The 15,647-nt window shown below is 39.6% G+C and overlaps 1 protein-coding gene across 1 annotated transcript in view; it reads left to right on the top strand.

Annotated features, from left to right (window-relative positions):
* thsd7aa (thrombospondin, type I, domain containing 7Aa) overlaps positions 1-15,647 on the top strand; it is a 136,435-nt gene that overhangs the window by 112,332 nt on the left and 8,456 nt on the right. Inside the window, exons 21-25 of the mRNA XM_042506803.1 lie at positions 3,241-3,386; positions 4,266-4,440; positions 7,129-7,302; positions 7,429-7,524; positions 12,144-12,226. Of these exons, the coding sequence (XP_042362737.1) occupies positions 3,241-3,386; positions 4,266-4,440; positions 7,129-7,302; positions 7,429-7,524; positions 12,144-12,226 (674 nt within the window). The remainder of the gene's footprint in view (positions 1-3,240; positions 3,387-4,265; positions 4,441-7,128; positions 7,303-7,428; positions 7,525-12,143; positions 12,227-15,647) is intronic.

A 15,647-nucleotide genomic window follows, 5' to 3' on the forward strand; every position in this document is an offset into this window, starting at 1 on the left:
AAATGGGAGTAAGGCAGGAATCTCAAACAAGTTTCCTACAAGTACAGTCTAAATACATAACAATACATGACAATTTTAACACAGGTTAACATGTCATCACATACTGATGCTTTGTCATGCCCCTCAGCATCTCACAGCGATGCAAGGGGAAACCTTTAGCATCTCTATGTGATGTAGAGCTGAAACACATTGTAACACATAGATGATGCTGTGAAATGGTCACTGTTACACCCAATTCAGACCAAAGATTTGTGATAAGACGAAACTGTTTGAGAATGCTGCATAGAAAAGGAGCAGCGGTGTGAACTGGGTGTGTTCTCAGCTCGACTTTGGCTTGCTGATGGTATCATCTGCAACTCAAATGATCAAATTGCCGGCAAAAGGTTTTAGAATGTAGAGCATGTCACCTGTTTCAGGAGCCAGTTGGCTTGTGGTGAAGTCTGCTGGTCAAGCCACCCGGCTCCCTTTTGGGGGCCAGATGTGACCAGTGGGCTGTAAGTTGAGTATCACTGTGCGAAAGGGTGCGTTGATTTCACACAGAGGGGCATGACAAAGCATCAGTATTTGACAACCTAGAGATGAGAATGAGCTAGTCATTGATATTATATGATTGCATTTTAATGGAATTTCAACATAGCAGCCTCTTCACACAACTTTACTAGCATAGTGCTTTTATAGCCGTGGGTGATCCATCACTACTGGGGCTTGGCAGTGATTGTCTCTCAGCTGTCTGCCTCTCTTACGGTAATGGTGGAAACCAGAAACGCTGGATGATGTCAGAAACAATGGTGTTATAGCCCTAAACCAACTGAGTGAGGGATAATAATGTCCTTGCATGTAATTCCATCGGATCATGCCATTGATTGGTGGTCCATTACCAGTGTGTGCTCTGGGGCTCAGGGAGCACTCTGCTCTCCACAAGTCCTTGAGAAGAGCAGCAGCCAGAAGCAACAAGAGCAAATAGTAGATATGAAACCAATACAGGCTTTAGATACTGTGGTAACCTTAATCTGTCCCCAGGCGAGAAGGATTTTTTCTTTCCTCGTGTGGAGAAACAGCAGGTAGGCCAAAGGAGTAGAGAAGCCTCCTTGCTTTCCACCCTGTGTTTCTTTTCATCTCCAGGCAGGCTGCGAGGACATACTTTCCTGGAAGAGTTCATTTTTGTTCCCGAGCCAGGAATAGCAATGAGCTGGATTTGCGATTTTAAGCAAATGGTCATACCTGGAAGCAGCACGGCGCTGTTATCAATCAGGCGGTGTAAAAACACAGCTATTTCCCTGGATGTGTCCAACCTGTGTGCATAGATAATCATGGCACTGTGTGTTCTCCAGCCAAACACTGATAGTGACAGCTGGCACAGGCCTTCTTCTACCCAAACAGCCCTCGCTGCCACCCACCGCTCAACCCCAAACACTGCCACGGCCGCCCGCAGGGAGACCACTAAGGCGTGGAAATCATGATGGAGGGTGATTGGTTTCTGTGGGCAGAAGGCGCCAGCATCTTCTGCAGAGCAACCAGTGAACAAAGCATCACTCAGACATGGAGATGCTGAACTTTCATTAGAAATCTGGGGCCCAGATTTAACTGGAATTTGTGCAGGAAAAAATAAGACTTACATTTTTATATCAGGGGTTAGAAAGGCATTTAGCTTGACGTTTATTTATTTGTTTTTTGAATGGCACATCCCCCCCTGACAAATGTGGATTGAAGCAGAATATTTATGTAGATAAAAGCATTTTGAGAATTTGTAAATTGTACATCTTTTTTAAATTAGATTTTTAGACTCTACAAAACTCTCTGGATTTACCTTTTAGTGAAAATGTTTGGATTTCATGAGTTGTGACAGTGAGATGGTGACAAGGCGCAAACTTTGCAGAAAGGGTTTCATTTTGAAAGCATATTGCCTCACAAAATGAGTGCATTTACATCCTATCTTTTATTTTGTTGGCAACCGTTGTAAAATCACAGCATAACACTTGAGGGTAAGTTTTAACGTCATTATTGGCACCACTGTTGTGCTCATAATAAAGTAAATACAAGTTCAAGTTAAATCACTCGTATGTGCCTCGTAAAATCGAATCTGTCCTTACGAGTGGTTCTTGTATGAGGCTCGTTGCTTCATAGTCACAGAGGATTTAGGAAAATCCCTTTCTTCATGCACACTGGTTGGTTTGTTGGAAGAAGAACTGGCAGCTGGTGCGACCTGCTGCTGGGGAAACATCACCGAGGGACTTGTCCCTGATAGTGTTCAACATTAAGTGGAGTGTTACGGAACTTGGCAAGAACAACACTGGAGATAATATCAATTAATCCTACTTGTATTTGAAGAATTGGAGTTAATGATCTCTCTGTAAAGGCCTGGAGCTCTGGGAAGGAACTTTTTAAGTAGATCAAATAATTTTACATTTACAGTATTCTCTCTTCTCAAACCAGCACTATAAAGTGACACATTTCTGTATCAGTAGTAATGTTGAAATGCCTCACAAAATGCACTTTAAAATGTACAAAGGTCTTTGATTTTTGAAACCTACTTTTCTATTTTGCATCACTTAAGAATTATTGCTGAATGTAGTATTTGTTTTCGGTGGTGCAGTGGGAAAAAGAACCCAGAAAAAACCCAAACATATGCACTCCCTTTGAGACAGCAGCTAATTGAGAGTTTTCTCACATCCCATCCCTGGGGCACTTTGTTAAAATGCAGAGTGAATTTGGTAGAGGACACTCCTACCATCCTTCCTACTCACACCCCCCACCTTAAGACAGTCAGTGTTTAATTTTAACACAACAAAGGAGTCTGAATATTCAAAAAATGGCTTTAGGGAGTATGATGAAGCCCCAAAATTGCACCTTAGATTAAGTCAGCTAAAATTATTACACTGAGACAGAAGAAAATGAAAGACTTTATTACTTGGAAAATGCAATTACTCAATAAATTCATCCACATGTAGAGCAAAAATAGAGCAAAAACAGGAGCCATTACAGCAGAAACCTATAATAGTGAGTGGTCTTTATCTATCAGTGCTGGCCATCATTCGAATGCCAGCTTAGATTTGAGATTCAACTGTAGCTCCATCAGTGAAAGGCCCAGAGGTCACCTTGACAGACGATATAGTATTCCAAATCACTTTACACATCCACACTCTTCCTGCTGCTCTGACCCTGACTGTCTTCCTCCTCTCAGTCAACGTCCTCATGAATAAATAATTCATTTTTTTCTTCTTTTTATCTTCTGTTTTGCAGGCAAGCTGTGGAGGAGGCGGACAGTGATCCAGGCTCCCCAGGGTGACGGGAGGCCCTGTCCGTCCCAGATGGAGCAGTGGAAACCTTGTCTGGTTAAGCCCTGCTACAGCTGGAGATACAGCGCCTGGTCTGAGTGCAAGTCTGAGGTCAGTCTGTCTCCATCCGTCTTCTGTCGGAAGACTGCATCAAGTTCAGCCAGTGTTGTCTAAGCGGCTTTACTACAATACCAGGACTGCTATTTTTATCCTTCAGCATTAAATATTCAAGACTAAACAAGAAAAAGTTTGACACTGAACAAGAGTAGGTCAAAACCCAGTACATGGCTGTGCATGAAACAATAGAGGGCTTTTATTTTGAAACTTGAAGTGGCAGTATATCATGTAAATAAATCTTAAAATAGTACTACTACAACTACTAAAATAGTACACTGAAACGTAATCACACAGCAGAGGGGACCTACTTTCCTTAGAGCTGTACCCACTGATCAATGAACACAGGAAAGGTCATCAAAACCTAATATTTAAAACTAATTCAGTAAAGAACTGCACATGTTTAACCACATCTCCCATCCTTGTTGTTGTTTTCTTTCTCCTGTCTCATTTCATTCACATGACCATGTAATGCTTTTTTACTTTATTCTTTTCACAGTCTTTTTGCTCCATGTTCTTGTACTTGTTTTCCCTCATATTCTTCCACTTTCCCTCCCCACCTTAAACATTGTTCATTTTTCCTTCCCTGAAGCATCTTATATCTGTAATATGCCAACATCTGAAAAAAGCACATTCATTTGTTTTGTTTTTTCACAATGAACAGAAGCTAATTGTCAGCCTACAGTTTTTTTCTTTTGACCAAAAATCAATTACAAAGAGCTAAGCAAAAAGGCTTGAAATCCTTTGAAGTTCCTGCTGGATTTTGTGTAAACAACTAGCTAGCTTTTCATGATAGCATTTGCTGCATGAGTTAAAAGTGCTCTAAATATAAAGGTATGCTGGACTCACACATATATTTGTTTTCTGTCCCGTCAGGGGGCGAAGTGTGGAGAAGGCCTGCGCTTCAGGAATGTTTCGTGCTTTGTGTCGGACGGTTCGGGTCAGCAGGACAGCAGCCTGGTGGATGATGAGCTGTGCGGAGATCTGGAGCCCTCAGTGGACGGAGATACAAACATCATTCTGCAGGAACCCTGTACTGTACCCTGTCCCGGTAAGAAGACAAAGCAGGCTCCAACAGAGAGAGAGCTTTTCAAAATTAAAGCCCAGCAAAATCTCATGTATTCAGTTCAGAATGATCGCAAACCACCCCAGTGTGCCCGTCAGGAAGTTTTGATATATTCTGTTGTGAATTTCCAAAATTAAAAGTACTTTTCCTGACACATAGGCATATGAAACCAAACTGATTCACACACTTAACTGAAAACCACACCCCCATACAAGTGAAATGCTTTAAAATACACAACTGAAACACTCACTTTCTACACTCACATACAGAGTTTTAAAAAAAAAAGCAATTTTCAGAGTTATTGACCTGCCAAAAATCCAACCAATTGTCTGTGAGACACGTCTTTAATCATTCAGGCAATTAATCAGGTGTTGTGACACTTCTCAATCTGTGCCACCGTAAATAACAACAACTGTTTTGGCAGAAATTTGGCACAATTCTAAAACATTTTGAGGAATTTAGGGATAAATCTGGCTTAATCTGCACAGTGTCTGTCAGGCCTTATCACTTGTTGTTGTCTACTGATTAGACAACATATACAACAGTACTGAGTGTGTTGATGTCTAGTACCACTAATAGTAATTAGTCCTGGTTTTTACAATAATAACAAAGTCCTTAAAGCATTCACTGTTGAGTGTGTTTGATTGTAAGTGCTTCAAGAGCTCCAGAGTGTGCCCCTAAATCCAACACTGATGTGAACAGGTGGGAGGAGGGCAACAATGAAGAGGGGCTCTTACAGAGCTGATGACAGATGTTTGTGGCAGTCGGGCCTTATTATTCCTCAACGAAAACCTTTCGGTTGCTACCAAGTTGCTGAAAAAAGAAAGCTGTCCATGGTTACAGCAGCCACAGTGTGTGTGCAGTCTTTGTTCAGGCATGTGTGTATGTGTGTACTTACACTGACTACTCCAGCTCTAATTGTGTGTGGGTGTAATCAGCCCCTAATCAAGTCAATGGGCTTGGTGGAGACCACAAGGTCAAAGAGGACTCTCAGTTCTTCTTGTGTCCTTTCTGACTTATGAAAAGAAAGCCATTGACTTCAATGGAAATCTGTTTTAATAGAAACAAGAAATAAAAATGGGATTTAGCAATTCTGTCCTTCATTAGCAGACTTTTTGGGGTGAGTGTGGGGTGGCTTCATGATTAATTGAATGTTGAAATGTGCTCACATCAGCCTCGGCATAACAAAGAGAGCAGTGTAACCTATTTAACAGAAAATCATCTCTTTGCTGAGAGTGTCATTTTTGCAGGTGCTCATGATGAAAAATGTTTCGAGGTTTCAGTGGGAATATATCTAAGAAGGGATGTTTTAATATCACCAAAGTGTTGATTATCGAGCTTTGTCCTGGTGCACAACCTTCCACTACCAGTAAACAAAGCTGACATTTGAATGACGCATCACATCGAATCGCATCATATCATATCATATATATATATATATTGTGTTTTAAAACAGACTATATTTATATATATACGTAAAAAATATATTCCATGGTTCAGGGTAAAAATACAGTTTTTAATTATGTTGCCAACAGTCTACTCGTATTCATAGTACTCGACTGTGATTGGCTGAAGTGCCGTTTGGAGGCTTTCCACCACAAATGCTGAAAATTGGCATAATTGTATGTTTCTAACAGTGCAGGGAAAATCAGAGCTTTCTTTTAAACAGGTCTTTTTTTCTAATTCCCCTGTTTATAAGCATAATTTAGTAAGCCCCCTCTGTTTCCTGATCTGCTGTTTTGATTTGCGAATGCAAATTGCTAATGCAAACTCAGAGCTACCTCTATCTGAAGCTTTTGTCGTGATAATTTCAGCAATAGGCACATTTTCATGGCATTAATTTAGTCAGTACAACAGTAGAGTCATGTCAGGTTTACCACTCTGCTGTTCTAAGTTTCTCTTTCAAACACTTCATTCACTAATTCTCTCCAGTCACCTCTTCTTTTGTGTCTTTTGTTGTTTTTTTTTGTAAAGCTACTGTCAGTGAAACTATAGATTTATCTTTATTTTAATGCATCAAGAGTCTCTCTAAAATGCATCTCAAAAGATGTAATTCCCCCATCTCCCTCTCTGCTGTTACTGTAAGATAAAAAAAGTTCTGTGGTATAAAGAATTTAGATGTCTGACGCCCCTAAAAAGTCTTAACTTCAGTTTCACTGACAAGATTTTTTCTGTTTTCAATCATGTCTTTGTCAGTGGATGAACTTTGCTGAATAGTCTTTGAAAATGCTTATCTTTGTCAAACTGATGAAAACTGATGCAATGCAGAGTGATTGTATTGTCAAACTCCTGTTGACATTGTCAAAAATTAACTTACAGGTTCGAATGTAGACATTTGCTGTGTTGTATTTTATTGAGATAAGCTTAACAGTGAGTTAACTTTGAGGTAGACGCAAGTAGAATTGATTCATGAAATCAGAATACAGTTAATTCAACACCCTCTCAATGTTATTTTTCACTTGACATTAATAAGCTATTGGCTTTTATTTGTTCATGCTGGCCAGTATTTAAATGCTTCTTTTTCTTGAAATGCTTGGAAATATCATTATATATGTACTGTAAATGTCAGCTGTTGTCGATGGAGCAGTTTTATGCTTGAAAAGAGTTGTGTTACTGTAAATGAGGCACAGTTATCTCGAGTTTTGGTTGCTGAAATTCGTGTGTGTTCTGTAGGAGAGTGCTACCTCACAGACTGGACTGTTTGGAGTCCGTGCCAGCTGAGCTGCGTGGGTGGGGACGACTTAGGTTTTGGCTCAGTCCAGGTCCGATCCCGAGCCGTGGTGGCCCAAGATCCAGAGAACCTGCTGCAGTGTCCAGAACAGGAGCTGGAGGCTCGGCCGTGTACAGGTCAGTCTGGCTGTGTCCCGCTGCAACTCAAAATGACGAGACGAGTCAATGTATTATATCTACAGTGGTGGCTACTTTGTTATAAAAGCTTTAGACAAAGTCATGACCATCATACTCTTCCTGCAGAGGGTCAGTGTTTTGAATACAAGTGGAGGACTGGACCATGGAGGGGTTCATCTCGCCAAGTCTGGTGTCAGCGCTCAGATGGACTGAATGTCACAGGTAAGCAGAATATACCTCTGGGGGAAACTTTTAATAGTTACTGAATGTTAGCTACTAAAGTTGGGATCTGGGAATGCAAAAAAGATCACTCTGTAGTGTTAACCAGTCTTAGTTTTGCCCTAGACTAGTCAAAAGTTAGTTAAAAAGCTGCATTAAAATATAAACTGACAATTAAAAGCCCAAAAAGTTTGTATTTATTACACTCTCTTCATCAAAAACAAAAAAATGGTCTCCAGATATCTCACTGTGACTCTGAACTCTATTGTACTGAGTTGTGGAGTTACATTGTTAAACTGATTTTCATTATTTTTGTGTTGAGGTTTTTTTGTTGGCCTGAAATGACACACTGGAGATGTCCTTAATATAACCCCTCACTTACATTGTATACACTAGAGCGCAAAGCATAATTAATTCCCCACGGCTCATTCGGGAGTTAGAACACTTATTTACCACAGCCTTAACTTTTCTAGCTGCCAACTGTCAAATAAACTGACAACTTTCTGAATTATAGTAGCAAAATTGTCAGGAAGACTGAGACAAGGACTGAGGGTTATGCTGTCTTTCTGTGTGTGTACATTTGAGGGAGAGAGAGAGTGACAAAAGGAGAGGAAGAGAAGGTGTAAGGTGGACTATTGCACACAATGTTTCTTTAAGGTAATAATAACTTAAAATACGTCTCTGTCACGCATAAATGCTGCACTGGCTGCTTTGACTTATTGATGTGTAACACAAACATCGCTGTCATATCGGACCGGAGGACTTTAGCAAACACAACTCTAATGTTTCACAGTAGAGAATACTGCTTTTTTTCCACAATTTTAAACCTTATTTTCTAGCCTATATAATTTGGCGGAAGGTTAACAACACATTTCCTGTGGTGTGACAGACTCAGAAAACATATTTATTTTTGCTTTATCTGGACTTAAAGCTTGTCCTATTTTCTTTGTCTTTTCAAAGTATTTGACTGTCTATTCAGCCTACTGTTGTCAACCTTTTCTGCTTTTGCAGCACTCATAAGGAACAATAAAGAATAATTGGGCTGCAGAGAGGGACTAAACTTTATTTTTTAACTTTTTAATAAGCAAAACTTAAAAGGCAGACCTTTACTTTGACTAACAGAAAAACTGTAATACCCTTCACTGATAATACAATAGTATTAATTTAATATATGCACACACACATTTATACATAAGAAAATAGCATGTCACCTTTACTGAACAGTGCAAATGCTCACACTTCACCAAAAGCTACTTAATCAGGTTAATAACACTACACCACCAAATAATTCGACTGAACCAGATCTAGGTCTCACTGAGCTTCCATTTAAAAACAGGAGGGGCTTAAAATTACACATTTAAATCTGGGATGAAAAAATACATATAAAAGAACTTCCCCTGCTGTGCAAAATAGACCACCCTCCATTTAGCAAAAAGAAAAAAAATCCTTCCCCTTAACTGAACCCTCCAATAATTTTTGTACAGTTGCAAACTGAATTTTTTAGATGAAATGCCATTTTAACTTCATAAAATTCAACGTCTTGTTTCCAGACGCAGTTTTTTTTTTTCTTTTAAAGAGTCTCATTTCACCCACTTAGTTCAACAAAAGAAAATCAAGAACTAGACAGTTTTTGCAGCAAATGAACTGAGATGTCCACAGCCTGACAATTCTGATTAAAGTCAAATGTCTCCATGTGAAAACAGACCCTTAATGGTGTGAATACTTTAACACCCTATGTAGACTAGTCTGCAGTCTTGACTCAAGTCAGAAAGCATGGATGTGCCGTAAATGAGTTAAGCTGCCACCACACAGCTCTGACACATGAGGTTCTGCACTCTGCATGGCAAGGTGAAGATGTAGATAAGGTTACTTAAAACTATCTCTTTCAGAGTGTCAGAATCCCAGATAGCTTTCTAAGCATATTTTTGACAGCAAATTTCAGTCAACTGTAAGCAGATGAGGTTTTAATCCGTAGCAGTGCGACAGCTAAAGTTTAATCCCATTGTCCATCACATGTCAGGGTTAAGCTCATCGTTGACAGCATTGTTCACAGCCCCACAAAGCATCATTTTTCAGCTGATATGGCATTTTATCTGAAGGGTTATATGGAAGAATGACTTCCACTCGTCAGGGCATTGGCTTTTATTTACAGCTCCTTCTTCATACAGGCCTGGAGCAATGTCATATTTCTGGGTTCGGTGAGCATACAACACTCAGTTTTAGTGAACGAGGAATGTCAGTGCACCCCACTCCAGATGCTGTGCCTACGTGGGGCCTCTCTGACTGGCATACTCCACCTTTTTTTTTTGTTAATGTTTCCTCACAAGCAGTGGCGTTCCCCCTCATGAATATTCATACTGAGCTCTCTTACTGAGCTTGTCACCTAATAAATATTCAGGAAGCTCTGATAGATGTTTCTGCAGGCATATGTTTTCTCTGAATGTCTGCGGGTTGGATCAATGTCAGTCGTACTGTCTGTCTGCCTTATCCAGCTTATTCTACCCGCAGCGGGAATACACACTCCTATCCCCACATACTGTGAAACTCAAAAAAACCTCAGATGAACCCGATTACCAAATGATACTAACCCTATGACTGACAAAATTGTGAATTCATCGTCAGGAAGGAAATGAAACTAAAAAGATCCCACTCTACTATACATAGTAACCTCTCATTGGTCAGTGTGGTGGTTTAAATAAATACCACTAAGTGGTGGAAATGAAAGCTCTGGCCTTTGCCCCCAGGCACTTTATTCCATAGCAATAATACGACTATAGAATTAACCCAGAGGTGATGTCTTGAAGTTCACTCAAGTAGGCAGGATACAGGGAGGGACAATAGTATTCTATGGTTGAGAGTTGATATGAGGCAGTTTTAAAGTGAACCTATTCCATGATATGGTGTCATAATTGTTCAATTCTAGCTATACTAAGGAGTCGAAATGTCTCAGCCACTTAGATACCAAGTTTGTATGCAAAACACAATAACACAACAGTTAGCTCCAACCAGATAATTTGATTGATTAAGAGGCATTTCATGAGTGCTGATATACAGTACAACATCACTGGGACTTTTAATTCTTCATATATTACTCCACTTTAAAGCTGTTCTAAACTATAGGTCAGCATATATTAACGGTCAGTAGTTATCTACCGTCATCATAGATTGTACCAGTGTTTGAAGAGCATAGAAACCCTCTCTGACCAGTAGGATAGATCAAAAAATGCCTGAGCAAAACTCTGCCTGTTTAAAAAGCCCTCTACCTGCAGCCAAATAGGTTATCGGCTGTGACAGCCAGTTTTTGGTAGACCACTGTTTACGGGGTATAAACAAGCTGTCAAAGATGTTACATGGATGTGCAGTGAGGCAGGGTCACACTCGTCTGACACTTACTACACCCTGAGAGCCACCGCCATACACAAACTGTCTGATGCGGACTCAAGGCAATGGAGATCATGGCAGTGAGTCAGCACACGGTGGAGCGACGTACTGTAGCACACGCTGGAGCGACATACTTTCTGATCAAACTAACTGTTCTATGGTGTAAGAGTAGTAAGTAGCAGCAGCAAAAGTTGTCATCCAGGCCCTGTCAACCTGGAACTTTGATGATGCAGTATTTCCATTGAGGGAATGGATTAGAGCAGGTACATGACCTGTATTCACACACTCTTGTTAGATGTATACAGTTATCATTGTGGAGTGAAGAACAAGTTTAAAGTCATAAAAGACTTTTAGAGATGGTCAAAAGCAGGCTTTAATCTGGAAATTCATTGGTTTGTAGTAGAGCTAATGGCATACGAGATGGTACTGTCAGTATGAAAATCCACACTGAAGTAGTGAATTGGGCAGTTAATGATATTTATGTAGAAAATAAATAACAGCGGGCCCAGGACTGATCTCTGTGGAACACCTTTATCAAACATTTGGGAACTTGATTTGAAGCCATCGTCAACAACAGTCTGAGCTCTGCCAGGAAGTTATGATTTTAAGAAACTGTAAGCAGAAACCCAAAGCAAAGCAGCTTGTTTTGTATTTTTTATCAAATATATCAAAGTCTATGACAGATTTAAAAATGAATGCAGTTTTTTTTATTTTTTTGAAAATGTCATCCACAGTAGCTATTCTTATTATATGAGGAGGTCTAAAGCCTGACTTCTATGGCTTATGGTTGTTATTATCTTTTAAGAAGACACATAGTTATGAACTGACCTGTAATTCTAAGATTTAAGACAGCACATAAACAATTTGATGGTTGTTTTGGTCACAAGTTTTACTCTCAGCGATTATGCAAATGCTCTGCCAAAAGATGAATTCAAACAAAGTGCCTTAGGGATGTGAGGGGAATTTTTAGAGCTTTTCAAACTGAGTTAGTTATCAAATTATTCCAGTACCACAAACCATGGTAAATATCATAGTATGTAAGAGAGACAGGAACAGAGGTGCTGCAGTAAGGAAACTGGGCTACAATTGTTTCTACTCATAGATTTTTTTTTTCTTGCTGGACTCTAAAATTGTTATTGACAAAAAATAAAGGTCTGACACTGTTTCTTACAGTTTACAGTGACAGAAACAACAGCTGTAATCCAGCATCTGACTCATAAGTTTGACCTTTTGCTCCACAGGTGGATGCCCATTGACAGCCAAGCCGATCGCTGACCGGTCCTGTGACCCGCCCTGCACCAAGCCACGCTCCCTGTGCACAGAGGTGAGTTGTGGATAGAGTGATCATAAATAATGCATATATCTACGGTCAGATCCAGTCTTCAGCTCGCGCAGTGCTACTTTGCTGCGCTGAATGTTGTTTGCTGTGATACCTCAAGAATAAAACATGTTTTGCTTTTGGTTGCGAGCTCAGGAGCCTTCAGAGGAATTTAACAAAAAACAGCCAATGTCAATTTTAGTATTTGGCATTACTCGCCACAGCTATCTGCGAATTCCTACTGCAGCTACTGCATTTTCCAGTGAAAACACAACACAAAAGTATCGATCCATCTTCTTTCAGCCATGTTAGAAATGAATCAGCATTTCAAAGCCCTGTGTCTATAGACCTCCAACATGGGTGTCTGTGTGCTGAAGGCCAAATTGAGCACCAGACCCCCTGTTGGGATGAAAGCTGGATAGTTGAAAGGGGAAATACACCCATTTTCAAAAGTCATACATGTTATTTTTATGGTCTAAGCCAGCTTAAAAATATTTGATGAGCATCTCTCTCCTAAATCCAAAAAGTAGAGTTCTTAAACCTAAATTTGTGATGTCATAAAGTACAAAGAATTGGGACAGATGTTATGCATGACCCTGACAGCACCCAAGGGGAACGTTCTCAGTATATGGGTACATTTTCTGCTGCACCCTGTGACATCACAAGTTTGAGACTCATTCCCCTGGTTTTTGGCTTTGTGAGAGAGTAGCACATGTTCACAAATATTGAATGAACTTCCCTAGGCCATGGAAATAACATGCTGCAATTCTTGAGGTGGTGTTATCATTTAAAAACAAAATCAAATAGGGGTGTTTGGTGGCTCAGTGGATAGAGCAAACACCCCATGTATGAAGGCAAAGTCCTTGCCGCAGCGGCTGTGGGTTTGACTCCAGCTCACGGCTCTTTGCTTCATGTTGTCCCCTCTCTCTCCCCCTTTCACACTGTCACTCTGTCCTGTCCAATAAAGGCAAAAAAATAATAATAACCCTAAACCCTTTAAAAAATAAATGAATAAAAATGAGTAGAAAAGTGAAAAAAAGGAGAGGGAAGGCAACACAATAATCTGACTCCCGAGGTGTTGACGCCTATTGTTAATCTTGTCTCATTATCCTCTCTGAACATATGAGGTTAAACAACAGCTGCTAATGAGTTTTTCCAGAAATACCCAGCAGCAACACAGACACCAAGAAAACTTGCTCTTGACCAGGGTAACTCAGAGTACACTGAAATAAAAAAAGCCCATCCATCCTTAAGCTGTACTATGTTATCCTCTAGTGGGTCACATGGAGCCCAGCTGACATTAGATGAGAGATGGGGTTGCATTGTGGTAAAAGTGAATTCAGTTTGACTAATACTAGGGACTGAAAGTCGGGGAATCTTTGATCCTGCTGCTTTAGTTTGACCATTATTTTAACTCTTTGAAACCGGGGCACATTGGCTTGACATTACCCAAAAATGTGACACCCAAGTCAATCAGATTTTAGAGGGGCTTTTAGATAAAATATTGGAGGACTGTTTTTATGGTCAGATTATGAGAGTTATTATAAAATTAGAATTATTTTACTGAGGCAAATACCTAATCTGTACTGTAAAGTAAAGCTTTACACCTATATGCACACTTCCTGACTTTTCATCCAGTGCCACTCGATTTGTTCAAGACTTTGTTTTATGAGTAAACAGCCGCAGAACTAATGACATTCTCCTCAGGAATGCTAAACAATGTGTTTAGTGCCAATTAGCTGATGTTGGCATGCTAACTCTGAATAAGATGGTGACCATGGTAAACATTACCTGCCAACCATTAGCATATTAATTATGACATTGTGACATTAATTGCTCAATTTGTAAGCATGTTAGCATGCTGACATTCACATTTAGCTCAAAGCACCATTGTGCCTAGTACATTCTCACAGAGCCGCTCGCATGGCTGTTGACTCTTCTTAATTGCATGTGTTTTGATAATGTATTAATCAGTCTTTACTACATTTAGTGTTGCTTTGGCAAATATCTTGCAATTAGTAATTGGTTTCCTAACTTATTCCATTAAATGAAACTGATTCACATCCCTTTTTTCTAAAAGCATTTTAAGGTTGTGATCGTGGCAGTGCTATAGGCATTTATCTGTGGTATAAAGAGCCACATTCAAATACTTTTAAAAGTATACCAAGCAGAAGATGAGGATTACTGTTTGCTAAAAGTATAGCCAATGAATGTGAAAGCCAACCCAGATTGGTGTTTCGCCTTGTGATGATTGCATTTTTGTCAACGATTTTCGTAACCTCCTCTTGTCTGCATGCTGCTTACTGTTTGGCACCCGGTCATTACCTTTTATTAAAGTCTCCACCTCAGTTGTGTGCTGTGCCCCAGAATGTCCCGACCACAAAAAATAACAAGAAAATAAGATGATACAGGCGTTTTCTGATAAATACGCCGCCTCACACTTCTAGTGACATTTAAGAGGGTTTACTTTTGGTTGAGTCTAAACTTTGTTTGAAAGTCCTGCATGGTTAACTTATAAATATAATACCTTTTTCTAGTGTTGTTTTTTTTTTTTTAAATTTGCACAATACGACTGCAAAGTTGAGATCAACAAGTGGCTAGACTTTCTCACTGAGACTGGCTGCTTTAATATGATCAAGTTAATTTGATATTTAGTTTATTCTCTTGTGTCCGTCAAATGAAATGAAGTTTTGAGACCAAAAGCAGTTCAATTAAATATTTCGCTTTAAGCTTTGTTTCAACAGTATGTCTTATTAATTAATCATAAAGTCTCTTGCAGAATTTGATGCAAAAAGAATATTTTATTCATATGTGAGGATATTTTTCTTACCAGATGCCCATGATGCTACGTTTGAAGCTTTTTTTTTTTTTTTTAATCCTTAGTTATTGATGTTGGGCCATTTCCAAATTCACTGTGAATACCATGGGAGAATTTAAAGTGCTACTCAGGGAGCGGAGGAAGATAATCAATAGTGTTTTGCTCAGAGAGTTGTCAGACTGAAATGTCAAGCTGAACTGGGACCTGCCAATGCTCTCCGCTCTTTCATCTGTAGTCAGGAATCTGCTGCTGATTAGAGTGACACAAGCAGCACAGCACTGCTAACATGCCTGTAGTAGCTGTGTTGGCAGTAAAGTAAAACTGCAGCCATATACACAGTCGACACTGATACTTTTGTGCTGAAGCAGCTGAATGTTGATTGACTGTGCTGATATAGAGATTCTTATTAATTGATCAAAGCGAGAATTGAAATGTTTCAGTGTTTATTTTCCTGTCAAAAATTCCTATGAACAAAACTGGGGTTGAAGAATATGTTTGTGTAATCTTAGCTTACTGGTTATTTTAGAGCATTTTATGACTGCCTGTAGTGAGAAATTTTTACGGTTGTGCATTGTGTTTGGTGTATTTTGGCAAAAATGGTTTATGTTG

Source organism: Plectropomus leopardus, chromosome 18 (assembly GCF_008729295.1).
Source record: "Plectropomus leopardus isolate mb chromosome 18, YSFRI_Pleo_2.0, whole genome shotgun sequence".
Lineage (NCBI taxonomy): Eukaryota > Metazoa > Chordata > Actinopteri > Perciformes > Serranidae > Plectropomus > Plectropomus leopardus.